This window comes from Equus quagga, unplaced genomic scaffold, assembly GCF_021613505.1.
Source record: "Equus quagga isolate Etosha38 unplaced genomic scaffold, UCLA_HA_Equagga_1.0 220_RagTag, whole genome shotgun sequence".
NCBI lineage: Eukaryota > Metazoa > Chordata > Mammalia > Perissodactyla > Equidae > Equus > Equus quagga.
In genome coordinates, this window is record NW_025799647.1 from 2,783,431 (window position 1) to 2,803,365 (window position 19,935).

Genomic DNA, 19,935 nt, shown 5'->3' on the forward strand with positions numbered 1-19,935 from the left:
AAAAAACACCTACTTTCACATTTAGTGACATAAAGCTGTAACTGTATCATAATTTTTAATCTCCCGTGTCTACATTCCTGTTTTCTTTTCTAATGTTATTGGTATTTTTTCCTTCATCTAACTTGTCAAAGGTTTCTTTATATTCTTGTACTTTTCAAAGGACCAGCTTATAATGTTAAATCTATTGTTCTTTCCATTTAAATAATCTAATTCCTTTCTTCTGCTTTAGTTTCTTTTCAATTTCTAATCACTTGAGCTGTATGTTCAGTTCATTTATTTTCAGTCTTTTTTCTTCTACCATAAATACTTAAAGGTACAAATTTTGCTCTGTAGGCTACTTTCCCCCAAAGATTATAACATGTATGTTCTCAATGTTAATACCTCTGATTTTCTTTCCTTTTCTACTACCAATCTCAACCACCAAAAAGAGTACTTTGCAATAATGCTGACAACAAAACCAAAATTACCATTAATGAAAACATATAGAAGTAAATTCATTTATAATAGAATTTTTTATAAAAGTAATTCATGATTAAAACATGAATCCAGTAAGTCGCTGGTACCTTTTGTGGCTATTTTAAATCATTACTAATTCCTCTATCAAACCTAAGAGATACTAACTTTGGGATTAACCAATTTGACTACAAGTGAATCAAAGCGATGGCAGTACCAAAACCAGCCTGACCTCTGGTTTTGGTACCTCGAAAAACATGTTTCTAATTATACAGTTCTGTGTGTATAAACTGGTGGTCTAGTAGTTAAGATTCGGTGCTGTCTCACTACCAAGGCCTGGGTTCATTTCCCAGTCAGCGAACCACACCACCCGTCTGTCAGCTGTCACACTGTGGTGGCTGCAGTTTGTGACGCTGAAAGCTATGCCACTGGTATTTCAAATACCAGCAGGGTCACCCATGGTGGACAGGTTTCAGCAGAGCTTCCAGACTAAGACAGACTAGGAAGAGGACCTGGCCACTCATCTGAAAAAACCGGCCATGAAAATTCTATGAATAGCAGCAAAGCACTGTCTGATATAGTGAGAGAAGGTGAGAGGATGGTGTAAAAAGACCCAGCAGGGTTCCACTCTGCTGTACACAGAGTTGCTTGGAGTGGGAAATGACTCCATGGCAGTAACAACAAAAAGAATATGTATAAGCAAGATGACATAGCAATTATTATCTTCTTCAAGAATTCCTTTAAAGCCTTACTAATGGGCAAGTTCAATAATCCAAAACTACAGGTAATTAAATGCTGATTTTTAAAATAGGGTGCTTTTCTTTTTAAAATATACCTAATCTGGGTTAATTTAAATGAAATTTATAATCCCTGATCATACACCTTTTGATAGCTGGAGAAAGAAATTCTGAGGGAGAAGAAAATTTTGGATTAAAAATGAACCAAGGGTGTACAAAATGTACCAAGTCAACTCACTAATAATTTTGTGTACCTTTTCTTCCTACTTTTTAATTTTTTTTTAATGATTGGCACCTAACATCTGTTGCCAATCTTCTTTTTTTTTTATTTCTTCTTCTCCCTATAGTTGTATATTCTAGTTGGGACTGCCTCTGGTTGTGCTATGTGGGACGCCGCCTCAGCATAGCTTGATGAGCGGTGCCATGTCTGAGCCCAGGATCCAAAGCGGCGAAAGCCTGGGCCACCGAAGCAAAGTGCACAAACTTAAATCACTCAGCGACAGGGCCGGTCCCTCCTACTTTTACTTTTAAATCAGTTCCTAAACATTTCTGACGTTTCCCCTTCTAAAGAAAATTAGAACTCCTGTTAAGTGTTTATTTCCCTACCCAATTAATCCAGATGTTACCTATTTTAGTGTCAAGAGACATCATCAGCAACTTCTACGAAGGCCTGAAGAATGAAAAGGATATTCTTACATCATACTGGCTTCTTTCCATTGGCCTATAAAAACGCCCTAATGTCCTATCTTTAAAAAGAAAATACTCTCTCCTGATCTTGTACTCTTCTCTACCTATGCTGCTTTTCTCTATTTTCCTTCAGAGTGAAACTCCTTTTTCATTTTTTTTTTTTTTAAAGATTTTATTTTTCTCCTCAAAGCCCTCCGGTACATAGTTCTGTATTTTGTTGTGGGTCCTTCTAGTTGTGGCATGTGGGACGCTGCCTCAGCGTGGTCTGATGAGCAGTGCCATGTCCGCGCCCAGGATTCGAACCAACAAAACACTGGGCCGCCTGCAGCGGAGCGCGTGAACTTAACCACTCAGCCACGGGGCCAGCCCCTCTTTCATTTTTAAACAAACGTTTTAAATTGTAGAAATGGTATATGTGAAATGTGAAAAATCAGAGAACAGATAATCAAAAGGAAAAAAATAAAAGTCATTGTAATCCCCAAACCTAGGGATAATCATTCGGTATATATCCTCCTGTATTCTTATATTTGTTTTTACCAAAATATTCGCCATGAGATATATCTAACAGAAGGACTTGTAACTAAATATATTAACAACTCTTACAACTCAGTATGACAATCTGATTTTCAAATTGGTAGAAAGATCTGACAAGATATTTTACCAAAGGAGATAGGGAAACAGTCTATAAAAAAATACTCATACGGAAATGCAAACTAAAATGAGAGATCATTACATATCTGCTAGAATGATAAACAGGAAAGAACCCAAATATTCATCAATGGATGAATGATTGAACAAACCAGGCTATTCATACAATGGAATACTACTGGCAGGAAGTTACAAACTGCTGATACATGTAACACATGGACAAATCTGAAAAATATTTTGCTGAGCAAAAGGAGTCAGACACAAAAGACTACACTATTACCTTATTCCATTTATATGAAATGTCCAGAAAAGGCAAATTTGTCAAAACAGAAAACAGATCAGTGGATGCCTAGGGCCTGGGGAGTGGGAGGGAGACAGTTATTGTCTGCAAAGGGCCATGAGGGAGCTTTGTGGGGTCACAGATGCTTCCATAACTTGATTGTGGTGGTAGATTACACAGGGGTATACATGTGTCAAAACATATTGAATTATACAATAAAACACACCCATTTTAAGTGTACATAAATTATATTCAATACAGTGGTTACCAAAAAACACACCCATAACCTCAAAACTATGAGAAAGTCTCTAGGTATCTATCCTTTACACTTACTTTTACCAAAATGAGAAAATGCTATTCATACTGTTTTATAACAATATTTTTTAACTATTTCAATTTAATACTACTTATTAAAATATTTTTTTCTGTATCATTAAATATTCTTCTCAATTCTAAAACAGATATATACCCATTCTAGTTCTCATTGGCTCTCTCACTTACAGGACAAAGTCCCAGCTCTTTAGCATCATCTGATTCTTGCCTCTTTTCCAACCCTACCTCTGGCATTCTTCATGCCTTAACCTTTTTGGTCCAGCTGGACACTTATTGTTCCCTGCATATACCATGCTGTCTCCCTACAATTACTGTGATTATGCTCGCTGTCCCAGCTACCTGAATTGCCTTATTCTATTTGCCTAGATAACATATACTCCTAAGTCTGAACACATTTGATTTAAAATTGTTGATGGAACTGTTTCCCCACTAGACTGAACTCACTGAAAAATGGAACTGTATCTTATTCAGCTTTGTATCCAGCTACTGGCAAAATGCCTGGCAAACACTATTGAATGTCTGATGAATTCAATAAAAAGAAAAGAGGGCAGGAAGTCATCCTTGACGTCTCCTTTACTTTTATTCTCCACATAGGGACATATGTCCTATTAATTTTCTATTTAAATATTTCTTCACTTCATGTTCAACAGTTACTCAAATCTTACATCCAGACAATAGCCTCCATACTCTATGCCTCCATTCTTGACCTCACACATCTTCAACAATGTTATCAGAATAATCCTTTAAATTAGAAGCCTGTTTATATCAAACTCTTCTTTAAAACTCTTCAGTAGCTCCAGAATCACTTATAGATTAAATTTCTTGCTTAAAACTTTTCTTTAGAACGATTTTTTTGTATTAAATTTGAGAAGCATGTAAACAGCTAAATAAAAAAATTACCTATCTATCCACCACCCAGAGATAACCTTGTTAATAATTCTTTCTTCCAATATCTCTTACATGCATGTTTAAATAGGGTATCTGTTTGTATGTGTAAAAATTATATCTATATTTTAATGGGAATCATGTTGAGTATCAAATGAATCAAGGTTTTTGTTCTTCAAAGTAACTATTCAACGTATTCAAATTAGAAACAAATTCATATATTTTCCCTGTTCCCCTACAACTTTATATTTCATTACTTTTTCCTGTTTTATTTCACTAGCTAGCCACCTCCACAAAAATGCTGAATACTAGTGGTGAGAGTCTGTAGATGTTTTGTCTTAATCCAGGCTTAAAAAGCAATGTGTTGGTGTTTCACCATTAGGTAAGATGCTCCCTTTTGGTTTCTGATATTATTCTTTACCAAGTTAACAAACTGCCAGGCTTTCTAAAAATTTTCATCATCAAGGGAAACATACTGAATTTCTTTCAGATGTCTTTTCTGCAACAAGTTGATCATATGGCTTTCTCCCTTCATCTATTCATGTAAATTAATTATTTAAAAATATTTACCAACATGGATCCATCATACGATAAATTTAAACTTAATTATATGGCTTATCTGGCCTTCAGGATCTGGATTCTATCTTTTAAGATCATATTCTATCTCATTGTTCATATCCTTACTCATTGTTCAAGAAATACAACAGGCTTTCTCAGTCACTACCGTCTTTGTACCCTTTGCCAACGGAATGGCTTTTCCTCTTTCTTGAGCTTCCTGGTAAATTCCCAATCATCTGTTAAGGTTTGGCAAATTAAATCTTCTTCTGTTTCTTCTTTCCTCCCATCACTCTGACCACCAACCCCCACCCCACACACACAAGTAGGCACATCTCATCATGCTCTTGGCATCTGTCTCATACTCCCATCATAGTATTTCTCATTAGACTGCAATTGTTTACTCATTGTTCTTCCAGTGATAGCCTGACTCAACTTTCACTGGTTGATGGACACCCAGTTGTTTCTAGTTTCTAACTACTATCTAGCTGCTATGAACCTTTGTGCTTAAGCCTTTTTGTGGATATGGTTTTTATTTCTCTCAGGTGCATACCAGAAGTGGAATTGCTGGGTCAGGGAATATAGGTACATTAGCTTTAGTAGATACTGCCAAACATTTTCCAAAGTGGGAGTACCAATTTATACTCCACCAGCAACATATGAGAATTTCAGTTGCTCCGTAAGTTCACCAACATCTGATATTGCCAGTCTTTTTTTTTTTAATTTTACTCATTCTGGTGTCTACGCAGTGGCATCTCATTTGTTTTAATTTGCATTTCTCTGTTAGCTAATGATGCTGAACACCTTTTCATGCATATTGGCCATTTGGATTTTCTCTTTTTGTGAAGTGTCTGTTCAAGTCCTTTGCCCATTTTTTTTTTTTTTTTTTTACATTGGCACCTGAGCTAACAACTGTTGCCAATCTTCTTTTTTTTTTTTTTCTGCTTTTTCTCGCCAAATCCCCCCAGTTCATAGTTGTATATTTCAGTTGTGAGTCCTTCTAGTTGTGGCATGTGGGACACCACCTCAGCCTGGGCTGATGAGCGGTGTCATGTCTGCGCCCAGGATCTGAACCAGCAAAACCCTGGTCTGCCAAAGTGGAGCACCCGAACTTAACCACTCGGCCATGGGGCTGGCCCCCATTTTTTAAAAACTGTGCAGACCTTTTCTTACTAATTTGCAAGAGTTCTTTTGGATACAAGTTTTTGTCATACATATATATTTATACACATATACAAATATATACCTCAATATCTCAAAATAAAAAAATCAAATACCATTTCCTAGTTTGTTGGCTTGCATTTTTACTGAATAAACAAAAGTTACTAAATGAAACCCAAGTTCTCAACCTTTCCTTGATAAAAGTACTTTAATGACCAAAAACTTGTTTTGCATTTATTAATAAATATCCTAGACTGTCAAAGATTTAATCTGGATCTCAATATTTAAAGTTTTCAGAAGCTTTATTATCTACTATATAATATTTAATGTTTAACTGATATTTTAAACCATAAAAAAAACACTTCCTAATATTCTTTCACTAAATTCCTTGAGTTGTTTTTTTACTTACTTAAATTTCCATTGAAAAATGATACACCTGAAGCATGAGGTAATTTCTTCTTTTAAATACCGCATATTAAAATAGCTGGAATTATAAATGCTAGAAAGCAAAACATTAGGCAATGGGCACATGAGCAACCTAGTTTTATGCCAGGCACAAAACCTCACCTGACTGAAATATTCAGAAATACAAAACAGAAGGGTTGAATTAGGTGATTGCTAAGGTTTTTCCAGCTATAAAATAAAGACAATGAGTCCATTTAACCTCTAGAATTTTATTATCAGATTTAACACTCTTCTTTGATGAGCTCTGAATATGTACTTTTCTTAAGTGTTATGTACTGTAAGTCAGGGCTGCCACACAGTTGGGCATGCACAACTCCTGGAGAAATCATTCACAACGCAACACAACTATACATTGTGGCCCTGACTAGGTTCACTATTTTGAGCTCATTTTAAGACCAGTCTCAGTCCAAGGTCACTATCAACCACGTATTCCTCCACCGCCAAAGCAATACAATTCTCAAAGTATTACTGAAGATACTGTAAGGATGTGAAAGTAAACTTTCAGAAAATCTGCTTGATATGGTACTTTTCAAATTGTGAACCACGTGGATGTGTTAACTATCCTAAAACTAATACTCAAAATTGATTCTCTAAAGTCCTTTTCAACCATTTCTTTCTCTCCCCAAACATTTACTCTTTAGCTACTTCTAGTTCTTTCCCGCTCTCAACTCCTAAAATCCTTTAAGCTATGTTGCCTCTTTTATCCTTTCTTTCTAGCCTTTCTGTTGTCTATGTCACTTTCTTCAATTGGAGCAATTTTGATCTCCCTTGCTTATGTCATTCTCTTTTCTACCCGTTGTTCTATTCAACAAAACAAAGGCCCAGAAGCTAACTGGACAAACCTTCCTCCTAAAGACAGGGAAGAGAATGGTAACAATTATTTATTACAGATTCCTCCCTGCCCTACACAATAAAAGTTACTCTATATTTGTGAATAAATAAGATCAAAGTAAGGTCAGTTATTTCAATCTCTCTAAGTAATTTTATGAAAAATCATTTGAACTATGATAAGTAAAACTATAGGGATTTTTTTAATAAAAAATTTTGCATATTTAATTTTCATAACAACCAATGAGGGGCCAGCCCACTGGTTAAGTATGCGCATTCTGCTTCAGTGGCCTGGGGCTAGCTGGTTAAGTATGCGCATCCTGCTTCAGTGGCCTGGGGCTAGCTGGTTCGGATCCTGAGCTTGGACCTACACATGGATCATCGAGACGTGCTGTGGCAACATCCCACATACAAAAAAAAAAAAATAAAGGCAGACTGGCACAGATGTTAGCTCAGTGACAATCTTCCTCAAGCAAAAAGAGAAAGATTAACAACAGATGTTAGCTCAGGGGCAAGCTTCCTCACACACACACAAAAATAAATAAATAAAATAATAATAATAATAAACAATGAGCATAAAGAATAACTTTCAACTAGCTCTTTTAAGCTCTAGCGGATGGAAAACTTCCTCTCTAGAACAGGTCCTAAGGCAATACTCTCCTATCCTGGACAACACTAGACGTCTCTCAGCCACTCTTGCACATATGATCTCTGTCTATCTTAGGGATCTAAATAAAGACAATATATTCTGTGCTAATCTGAAAAGTGCCTCCTAACCTATTTTAGAGGTCTCTAGCTCTGGAAGTCCCACCATTCCCCCTAGCCCATTTTCTGTGTTGTGTCTGGGTTCAACGAAACAGATTTACTTGATGGACTTCCAGAATTATTAGTTTTTATAACATCAAAAGAACTTAAAATCCTCTAATAATGACAATATGTCCACTCCCCAAAATAGGAAATGGCTTATTTATATGCTTTTAAAACTTCAATTTAAAAGATGTTTGCAGAACACATTAAACACTGAGTATCAAACAAGCAGCAGAAACTAGAACTTAAAAGTCAGCAGGTTAACAAAAAAAACCTCTCACTGTACATAAAAACTTAATTATTTTGGACCTTCTATATATTTTTTATAGAGGAAAAATTTGAAAATACCTACAGGTAACAAATTTTAGAAGTTATATATTCATGATACCTGATTATCGAATATAATTTTATCTCATCAGTATTATCTCAGTTTATAATGTATAATGCTTAAAATAACACTACACTAAAAGCATTTAAAAACTTTCCCTTTTAGTAATTTAGATAAATATTTCTTTTACTATGCAAACCTATAATTTTATATACAAAACTCTTCTTTTCAGGAAATAGAGCTCTGACTCTAAACTAAGTATATATATTTTTTAGAATAAAATTCATGCAGCAAATTTTCCTAACACAATAAATTATTAACATGTGATCAGCAGTAATTAATTCAAACAAGCCTTATATTCACATTAGTAACTTCCAATAATACTGCCTTACCATCCCTAACAATTCCTCTGTATATGTCAACAAGATGTTCAGAATACATACCTCCTGTGCAAGATCTTGTGCATTGGAGATAAGAGGAAATGGAGGACTGGCCTTGTTCATGTGCACTGTGACCGCATTGTATATCTTAAATGCATTCTGGAAGTCTTTATTCTGTACAAGTTGTAAAAGCAGTGAAATATCCTCCTGGCTCTGAGAATCTACCAAAGTATGCTGGATATGTTTAAGTGAAGAAAACAAGTCTTCCACTTCTGTAGGACAAGGAAAAGATATCCAAAAATTAATTGTTGTTGTCTTAATTCAACGTGTGTTTTAAGATAAAATTTCTTGAACCAATAACAATTTAAGTTTTCAAAAAAACCAAAAGTTGCACATATTTTTCAGTGTCAAATCACTGTCATTTCACTGATTTTTAAGTAAAACTCTCTTCAAAAATTATACAACAGAATAAAATAACATTTTTTCAAAAGTGTTTTTAATTATAAAACTAATACATACTCACTATAAAAATAAAGGAGAGGAGGAATACCAAAGGAATTTAAAACTACCAATAGTCCCATCGCCTAGAAACAACTTTTTTAAAACATTTTACGGCATTTCCTTTGTTCATTTAATAGTACATTATAATTGTTTTCTCATATCACCCAAAGAGTCTTTAAAAAACATTATATATAATGGCTCCATGATATTCTATTACGTGACTAAATTATAATTTACAATAGCCATTACACTAAAGTTGAACATTCAGGTTGCTTCCAATATTTTGCTACTATAGGTAATAATAAGCATTTCAGTACATAATGATCACTGATGCATAAAAATCTGTCTGAGATTATGATGTTTCCTTAAAATAATTCCTAGAAATAGAATTTTTAAATAAGATAAGATTTTGACATTTTAAAAGCCAAACAGCTTTCCAGGGAGCTTTTACTAATTTACATCCCATTAGCAATATTTTCATCAATATTCAACATGCCCGTTTTTTAAAATCTTCAAATTCTTCAATAGGGACATTGAAGCTTATTCATATTTACCAGACTTCTTTTGTAGTCCATAAGACTCTTAGGAACGTGTAAGTCTCCTAAAATTATACCGCGAGTTGTGGGCGTGTGTGGTGCCTGTTAGTGTGGATATGCAGCACACGCATTTTTCTGGGAGAGGGTTATCCCAAAATGGTTAAGAACCACAGGCTGTCTCTTCCCTGCCCCCCAGTAGGTAGATGTGTGCGTGTGTGCGTACATTTTGTCACATTTTTTGGAAATAGTTTTCCACTTTTTCCATTTGTCTGTTAATTGCATTTGTGGTAGCTTTTATTGTAGAGGTTTTCAACTCTTATGTGTTAAGAATGATCCACCTTTTTCTGTGCAATTTCTTTCACTTGTTTCTATGCTTATAAACTCTTTCCCCTGGTCATTAAGTACTTACCTACATTTCTCCTAGCTTCTTATGGCTTTTATTTCATAATGAACTTTAATCCATCTGGAATTTATTTTGGTACAGATTTGAGAGGAAATTTTAATTTCATTTCTTCCAAGTGGTTAACCAATTATTCTAACACCATTACTGAACAATCCTTCCTTTTCCACTGATTTACGATACCACCAAATTCTTACACACATCGGTCTGTTTCTAGTCTATTGGTCTATCAGAACCACAATGTCTTATTATAGTAGCATTACAGTCTTCACTCATATTGATATGACAAGTACGTGCTCATTACTTTTTCAAAAATGTCTTGACTACTCAAAATGAGCTACAGAATCATTTTTTCAAGATCCCTCCCACTCTCTCTTTCCTATTCTTCCAAAAAGAAAAATATTATTGAGATTCTGACTGATATTAAACCTGTAAATGAGTCTGGGAAAAGCTTATAGTGGATACTGTTTTATGCACAGTCACATGGAAAAAAAACTCTCGGTTTCAGTCTTTTTGTTAGTTTTCTTCAGATAAGGTCTGCAGAAAAGCTATTGATACTTACACATTTGTCTCATATCCTACTACTTAACAGTAAAGTTTTTTTTATAGATTTGAATAGTTCTTGATTCTTGAGTTTCCCTACCTTTTCTCCACAAAATTAAAACAGCTTTAGTCCTTCTAATAAAACATATACATGCTCTTTAGTAACTTAAAATGCAACAAAAAATTGCAAAAAAAAAAAATAGAAAGTCAAGACTACCCTTAGAATGACCTAAGAAGTTATGACCCAGAGCTAAATAAAACTTGAGAAATAGCCAGAATTTAACCATAAGCCACTATGATATCTACAAGAGTAGACAGAATATAGATATGGAAAATTGGGAGATATTAGTCAAAGAGTACAAACTGTCAGTTTTAAGCTGCATAAGTTCTGAGGACCTAATGTACAGCATGGTGACTACAGTCAATAACATTGTACTGTATACTTGAAATTTGCTAAAAGAGTTGATCTGAAGCATTCTCACCACACACATACAAAAGGTGAACTATGTGAGGTGATGGATGTGTTAATTAACTTAATTTGTAAATATTTCACAATGTATACGTCAAATCATCATACTATATATTTGAGATATACACAATTTTATTTGTTAATTATACTTCAATAAGGCTGGGAGAAGAAAAAGAAAGAATATGGAATGTCAGATTCCATCAAATTCAGAGTTTACCAGAGAATTACCTAAGTGTGTAAAGAATTCCCTACAAGTATAAAGAATTCAACAGCCTTAAAGTATCTTTAGAGCAAAATGGAAAAACATTTAAATATCTTAAAAGAAAAAAGAATTACAAAACCAACCAAGTAGTTAAAGTAATTGGCTACAACCTCATGGGAACTACAGTTTCCCCTGAGTGGATAATGAGATTGCTGTTTAAAATTTTAGTAACTGTTTAAAGGGGCTCAGCCTGGTTGTCAGGGCAATGAGAAAAATCGGGGGCTTCAGTTCTCACTGCTGACTGAAATCAGTAATCAACTTTAGTCAGGCCAGAAGGTAACCATCTCCCTATTGTGCATCTTCAACCCCAGGGAGATTTAAATTTTTAAAGGCAAAGGAACTTCTGCATAATCTCTCCTGTGTACCAAAGCCACCCCCAAGGACACCAAAATACTGACATTATAAAAACAAATTATCTGTAGTCATACTTTTCAGCTATAACTACTGGTATAATTTCATTATACTATATATAGCCTTTCAGCCTTTTATTTTTTTAATGTCTATCTAACCATACAGGTCAGATTGTAAATGTTGTTCTGCAATCTGTATTTTCTAATTCCTTGAGAATAAATTCCTAGGATAAAATTACTCATTGGACAATAAAAACATTTAAAACTTTGATCCAAATTGCCAAACTGCCCTCCAGATTCGTACTGACTCATACTCCTAACAGCAATGAACTTGAGTACCTGCCTCTAAAAACACAGACCAAATTAAAGATTACCAATCTTTTCTTTTTTGGTGATCTGGTTAGGAAAAGCGTATTTCTTTGCCTAGTAGTGAGGTTGAATATATTTCCACAAGGTTAATAATACTCATTCGTATTTCTTCTTACATCTATTTTCTGCTTATCTTTTGCCCACTTTTCTACCAGTTTTTTTCCTTTTCCTTAATGACTGTAATTACATTGATTATATAAATACTCCTGTAGTCTTAAGCAGAACGTACTGAATATAATTTCATCTTTTCTTGCTATATCAGAACAATCGTTTTTAGTCAAGAATATTTATGAGAATTACTAACAAAATTCACAAAGATATGTATGTCCCGAGTTCTCTCAAACACAATCATTCTCCTGTGTCTTCTTTAATGATACAGATATGTTTTTTAAAGTTGATTACGATGTATCTTTCTGGTTAAGAACCACTGACTTAAAGGCTTTATTTACATAAGTTACTGTAATATTTTAAGACAGGATGCACTTGGGACTGTCTAAGGTACTCAAACATACTTCCTCCTATAGAAATTTCTAAACAACCCTGACTGCTATATTGAGTTTTTGTGTCTGCTTTTTACAGCCATTCTATTTCCTCCTTGGTAACTATTTCCTTTCGTTGTCCTCTTCTTGCTTCTGTGATAAACACAGCGTATAATTTTCATATTTAGAATATTTTAAGTATAAATAAGATATTGTGGTCATAAGCCTGTGAGAAAAACCAGGGAAAGAAAGGTAGGGTAACCTAAACTAGGAATGGCTACTGAGAGAGACAACTTGAGATCAACGACTTTATTTCAGGAGATGAGTTAACAGTTGAGACACTGCTCAGACAGGAAAAAGGAAACTTTGTGGTTAGTCCAAAAAGGATGATAGCTTTAAAGTTCTAAGAAATAGGCAGGCTTCGCATGTTGATAGGAACTGAGGTAAGGAATACAGGCTCCAAAGAAAGATGAAATCTGGTCATTCTGTTCATAATAAGGACTTCTAAGCTGTAAAGACCATCTAGGTCAGCTTAAAATTCACAGAAAAAAAAAATCTCTGGGTCTAAGTGGAAATGTCTTTTACCTAGGAGGTCAGGGACCAAGATAAAATCTATAGGAATAGGAAGGCTGTAAAGCAGAAGAAAAATACAACTGAGTCCCAAAGAGGTTGATGACCCAGTACCTATCTACACAAGTAATGGGTTCTAGGAGAATCTAAGGACCATACCGATGCTAGAAATATCAAAAATTTACCTGGGCTTAAGGTTCAGGTTTTTTAGGTTAGCATAAAGACCAATTTCAACTTGTTAATTATCATCTTTTACAACTTCACTAACTTTTCTGAAGTCCATTCACATTTTGCTTGTTTAATTAGTAAAAGCTGTTTTTTGTTTTTTTTTTTAAAGATTTTATTTTTTCCTTTTTCTCCCCAAAGCCCCCTGGTACATAGTTGTGTATTCTTCGTTGTGGGTTCTTCTAGTTGTGTCATGTGGGATGCTGCCTCAGCGTGGTCTGATGAGCAGTGCCATGTCCGCGCCCAGGATTCGAACTAACGAAACACTGGGCCGCCTGCAGCGGAGCGCGCGAACTTAACCACTCAGCCACGGGGCCAGCCCCAGTAAAAGCTGTTTTCACTGAAATTATCTTTTCTTAGGAGTTGTCTCCACTCCAGACTTAAAACGTTAATCAATGCTGCCAGACTAAGCTGAGATCACTTGCACTTAAGCTCAGCTTTTACAGTTAAATATCACTAACCATTATTAAAAAAAACTAGAAATATTTGGCCCAAATTACATTAGTCATTGCCATTACTGACTAGTAAGATATAGAACAATATTATCTTATAGGCACCTACATTATTTTATTTAGTCCTCATAAAAATCCTAAGAAACTTTTCCCAATTAAAAAGAAAAACAAAAAACACCACCAAAATGTGAGACATACATAACTGAGATCAAATCTCTACAGATGTAAAAAATGAAGTCATACATAAAAATGGCACCTGGATGAAGAATCCATTTCCTTGACTTCTAAGGCAGTGTTTTTTCTGCCACACCAAAGGAATAAAATAAGATAAACATTTTTTTGCAGATTCTAGGGCTTGACTGTGATATATCGTTTATCTGTTTTGGAAAAGCTGTCCTGAGATGTCTTTTTGCCCAATCTAGCAGCACGTAACGTAGACCGACTAGCAGTTAGAGAAGCTTACACATTCCAGCTATACTACTGTGTATCTACAGGAGGAACGTCCTCTAGTGAACTGTGGTGTGCCATGCTCAAACATACGATGCACATAGTACGTGTGTTTTAACTCACCCTCCAAATGCCACTTCTACAATATTGTTGCATTCTACCTCTGCTATTTTACCCAAGTGTCTTAGGCTTTAAATATTTTCTCAGAGTATTTTATTTCAACTCTCACATTACAATAGCATGTTAGGTAGTACACTGGGGGAAATTTGGCAAAAGAAACCAAAACTGCAATTTCTGTGAATGTAGAGGCTATGAATCTTTTGAGAAATGTTGTGAAGCATCTTTGATAGTGTTGCACTAGCCTGGGTAACCACGTAGTGGAGCAAAAGTGATAACTATGATTTAGATGGACAGTTTCAGATAAATTCCATTCCATTCCACCTGCTTTCACGACTTATTTAGCTGGGAAAGTTCCCAAAGAGCATTCTTAGGCAGGAAAGCTGCCCAAAGTACTCTCATCCTTCAGGTTCAAATGTTTCCATTAAGAATGTTTAATGAACAAGTAAAACAGATTAAGTTACCAGACACTCAGAAGAGTTTTAAAAACTTCATTAAAGAAGAGATGAACTAAACCATATGTAGCTGAAACAAATGAATATTTAAGAAAAAATACGAAACACTAAATGATACAAACCCTCTGATGAAATTAGTATGTATTTACAAGTAAGTTTATCAATGTAAAGGACATTAAAAATGATGCTGCCTCTGCCCAGTAACAGTTTTAAGGTCACAAAGAAAGGAACAAATACCTATGGCATTAGTTTTAAAATACTAATTATGATAAATGAAATGAGTGCACTGTCTTTACTCAGTTTTTTTGTTTGTTTGTTTTGCTGAGGAAGATTCGCCCTGAGCTAACATCTGTTGCCAATCTTCCTTTTTGTATATGAGCCGCTGGGACAGGATGGCCACAGATGAGTGGTACAGGTCCAGACCTGGGGACTGAACCTGGGCCACCAAAGCAAAGTGTGCTGAACTTAACTGCTAGGCTACCGGGGCTGGCCCTTTTCTCAATTCTTTATTAGAAAATTCTGAATGGAATTCTGACAAAGGGTCTTTTCTTTGATATTAAGTATGATGTCATAATGAAAATAATTGTTGGCAACATTAACTCAGCGATTTTCATTAATATGTTCTCATTCATATTTTAGTTTTGAATAAAAATTCTTAATTTCAAAGGTCAGAATATTTAGTTTTAGGTTTATTTTTATTTATTTTTCTGCTGAGGAAGATTAGCCCTGAGCTAACATCTGTTGCCCATCTTCCTCTGTTTTTTGCTTGAGGAAGATTAGCCCTGAGCTAATCTGTGCCAGTCTTCCTCCATTTTATATGTGGGTTGCCACCACACCATGGTTGACAAGTGGTGTAGGTCTGTGCCTGGGATCTGAACCCATGAACCAGGGCTGCCAAAGCGGAGCAGGCCAAACTTAACCACTATACCACACGGCCAGCTCCTAGCTGTAGGTTTAAAAAAAGAAGCTTTTCCCTCTGTGGTACATCTTTAGAACCACTTTACAAATACATATTATTTAAGAATAGTTAATTTTCTACACACCTAAAGAAATGTTGCACTGTCTGATGCAGCAATTGAGGTTACATCTTTTACTTAAACAAAAAGTCACCTAAGTTCTTCAACATTCTGTGCAATTCCAGAGGGAATTTTTAAAATTCAATCAGATGCAACTAAATCAGTTCTGTCAAACATGAACCCTTTTCTGTAATAGTGATGAAGATAAACAAGGACGGATGGACAGAATACAGAGAGAACAGAGACTTTCCATACACAGAGATCAGTGGCCCCATTCCATACTCCCATACCAGAGATATAACATACACAAGGAGAAAGAACCACGTGGACAGAGAAATAGATAAATGGGTAATCACAGGGCTAGTGAGAAAGAATGACACAGTGCAGAGTGAGGAGTGGACAAAGAAGAGAGTACTGAGGCAGGAAGAGAGTCCCAGAGCAAGGCAGGATGGAGGGAGGGCAGAAATGGGGACACTCTGCAGAGGGGAAGGCAGAGGTACACACAGCAAATCCAGCTTTGGTGATAAATTCTAGTCTGTAACAACTTCTCTACAAGGAAGTTCTTTATATCTAGTTTAAATTCCTTGTCTTGTAGTTTGATCTATTTCCCCTTATTTGATGTTCAGTAGAAACTGTTTAAGTTCCCATCATGTTCTCTAACATTTCATACAACACTTAAATCTTGATTATTTATGTTAAAAGAAAGGATATATTATCTAAAAGTAAGAAAAAACCACTTACATTTGGCTTTGGGATACAATTAATCAGATAAATACAAACATAGACGTAAGTCCAGAAATCCACCCCTGAACTCTCTCCTTTCTCTTTGGCCCTCACCTGGCAGCCTAAAACGTAAAAGAATGAAGACTCTAAAATAGGCAAAAGAAAGCAATCACCGAGTTGCTCTATCTGAAAATTCTATCTTCAAACACCCAAGACTCTGGGTAGCCATAAGGGAGAATTTTTTGGCTATAAGAGTAAATAAAATTACCCAAAGAAGCTGAGGAATCTCCATCTCTGCAGATCTTTCAGAACAATGGATAACCACCTAGCCTGGATTAGCTTTGCTTATTTTTACTTATTGCTATCATTTACCCCACATGAAAACAGAGAGTTTCTAGAGATCTATTCTAGCACTAAGATTCTTCCATTTCATTGTTTAAACAATGCCAATTCTTTTGACCTATCGTCCACAATTTCTAGATTTCAACTAACTTTATGACTTTTTTTCTGAAACTTTTTAATTTCCTCTTTTCCCCTAAACTGTACAATCAAATTGAATATTCAGATGAGGAACTAATATTATTGAGTATGAGGAAATTATGTCAGCTTCCACTACATCTATCTGTTCAATCAAAATCAGAATGTTCTTTCAGAAAATCTTCAATTAAATAGGAGTGGTCTTTTCTTTTTAAATTTAAGAACATAAAATTCAGATCTCTAAACTTTGGTTTTCAGCTAACTAGGTCAAAATGAACTTATTAAAAATAGTCAGAAGCTGATGAAAGATCCTGAACAGTAAATTACTCATTAACAAACTGGGTTACAAATTAAACACAAATACTAGATAAGTATATAAGCAAAGAAAGTTGAAACAGACAGCAGAACAAAAATCTCACCCCTACATATGATGAGACGATGGAAAACTGTCATTGAAGTGACTATTAGTCAATCAAGTACAAAAGCTTCATGATTTTTCTCTGGACGAAACTGAAAGGAGTTTGGTGAGAGAGGAAAAAAGCCCCAAATGTGAAGTCAGAATACCTGAGTTCTACTTATGGCTTGAGCACTTACTAATTGTATTATATGTCACTGGCCAATTCACCTCAAGTCTCTGGGCCTTTCTACAAAATTAGTAGATTTTTTAGGATAATATTTCTCTAACTTTTGTTGGCAGTCCATTAAAAAAATATATTTTATTTCTCAACTCAGTACACACATACCTATGTGAAATAAAAGATTTACAGGGAGTGGTTAAGTTCGTGTGCTCTGCTTCAGTGGCCCAGGGTTTCGCCAGTTCGGATCCTGGGCATGGACATGGCACTGCTCATCAGGCCATGTTGAGGTGGCGTCCCACATGCCACAACCAGAGGCACTCATAACTACAGTATACAACCATGTACTGGGGGAAGGGGGGCTTTGGGAAGAAGAAGAACGAAAAAAGAAGATTGGCAACAGATGTTAGCCCAGGTGCCAATCTTTAAAAAAAAAAAAAAAAAAAAAAAGGTTTATGAATACTTATGTGCAATACAATATAATTTAGTATTTTCTATTTTATTCTAGTCCTTAACAAAATTACTGGTTGATAGGATGGCTGAAATTAAAAAGACATATAATAACAAGTAGAAGTTAAGATGCAGAGAAACTGGAACACTCACACAATGCTGGGTGAGAATATAAAAGAGTGCAGATACTACAGAAGATATGGCAGTTCCTTAATAAGTTAAACACAGAATTACCATGTGACTCAGCAATTCCACTCCTAGGTACACATCTAAAAGAACTGAAAACAGGTGTTCAAACAAAAACATACACATGAATATTCATAACAGCACTATCCACAATAGCCAAAAGGTGAAAACCACCCAAGTGTTCCATGAACAGATGAATAGATAAACAAAATGTGGTATGTTCATTCAGTGGAATATTATTCAGCCATAAAAAGGAATGAAGTACTGGTTAATGCTACAACACCTATGAACCTTGAAACCATGATGCTATATGAAAAAAAAAGCCAGTCACAAAAGGCCATATACTACATGATTCAGTTATGTGAAATGTCCCAAATAAACAAATGTACAGACAGAAAGCAGAACAGGGTTGTCAGGGGTTAGGCAGAAAGGAGAAGAGGGAGTGATTGCTAATGGGCAGAGCTTCTTTTTAGGGTAATGAAAACACTATGGAAGTACACAGTGGTGATGGTTACACAATCTTGTGACTGGTAAAATCTCATGAATATGTACACTTAAAAAGAGTAAATTCAGGAGCCGGCTGGGTGGTGCAGCGGTTAAGTGCACACATTCTGCTTCAGTGGCCTGGGGTTAGCCAGTTTGGATCCCAGGTGCGGACACAGCACAGCTTGGCAAGCCATGCTGTGGTAGGCATCCCACATATAAAGTAGAGGAAGATGGGCATGGATGTTAGCTCAGGGCCAGTCTTCCTCAGCAAAAAGAGGAAGATTGGCAGCAGATGTTAGCTCAGGGCTAATCTTCCTCAAAAAAAAAAAAAAACAGTAAATTTATTTTAAAAAATGAACTAATTAATTCTAATTAATTTCATGAACTAGAAGGTTAGATGATCTCTCTGGTGGCTTCTGGTTCTTACAAAAGTTAAATTTTAGTCAAACATACAGTGTGCCACATGCCTATACACATTTTTTTCACTTAGTCCTCAAGAAAATTCTGAAACTGAGGCTCAGAAAAGTTAAGTAACTTGTCCAAGGTCAATAGCAATTAAGTGAAGATAAAAAGTATTTAAATCCTACATCTGACTCCAGACATCCTTATGCTTTCCAATATGTGACGATGTCATACATTTCTGAACATATAACATGATGCAAGTCTTTGCAAGAGGGAAAAACTTAAAATCTATTATTACTTAATATGTGGAGTGAAGTTTTGACACATGGTGTCAAACTGAATGTTGTAGCAGTTATTTTTCAGCAGAATTATGTATATTTAACAACCAAACATTACATGACTATACTCTATTCTAATGAATTTCTTAATCTTTATTTTAGTTAGCTCCAAATACAGCAAGCTGAACAAATCAGAAAATTTTCAAATAGGTTCAAACATTTTAAACGTTAAACCTAGTACCAAGCAGTTTAATCATTTCACTTTCAGAAAACAAGTCTCTCAAAGAATGACTAAGAAAGTTTAGAAATATCTACAGCATTTGAGTAAAAATTTAAGAGAAAGAATAATTAACTTCTCAGAAGTAGGCTGAACTCGAGGTTTATTGGCACTGGAATTTTGTTTGCTGGCTTTAAATAAACTTTATTTTAAAAGCCAATCTTAAAAAAGTTTATCACGATCCAGCAAAATTCCAGCATAGCCCATGGTCAATCAAAAGTCAAATAATGTGAGAAAGAAATGTGGAAGAGGAGACACTTTACAATGTCAAGCACAGGAATACTCTTGACTTAATAGTTTGAATATTCAGGGACATCTGGCAAAAAAGAAAAACACAACATGC

The 19,935-nt window shown here is 35.2% G+C and overlaps 1 protein-coding gene across 2 annotated transcripts in view; it reads right to left on the reverse strand.

The window, feature by feature from the left end:
• The window catches only part of LOC124233765 (protein PALS1), a 90,008-nt gene that overhangs the window by 31,540 nt on the left and 38,533 nt on the right, over nt 1-19,935 (reverse strand). For both annotated transcript variants that reach the window (XM_046650953.1, XM_046650952.1), the window contains exon 4: nt 8,611-8,819. In XM_046650953.1, coding sequence (XP_046506909.1) covers nt 8,611-8,819 — 209 coding nt within the window. The remainder of the gene's footprint in view (nt 1-8,610; nt 8,820-19,935) is intronic.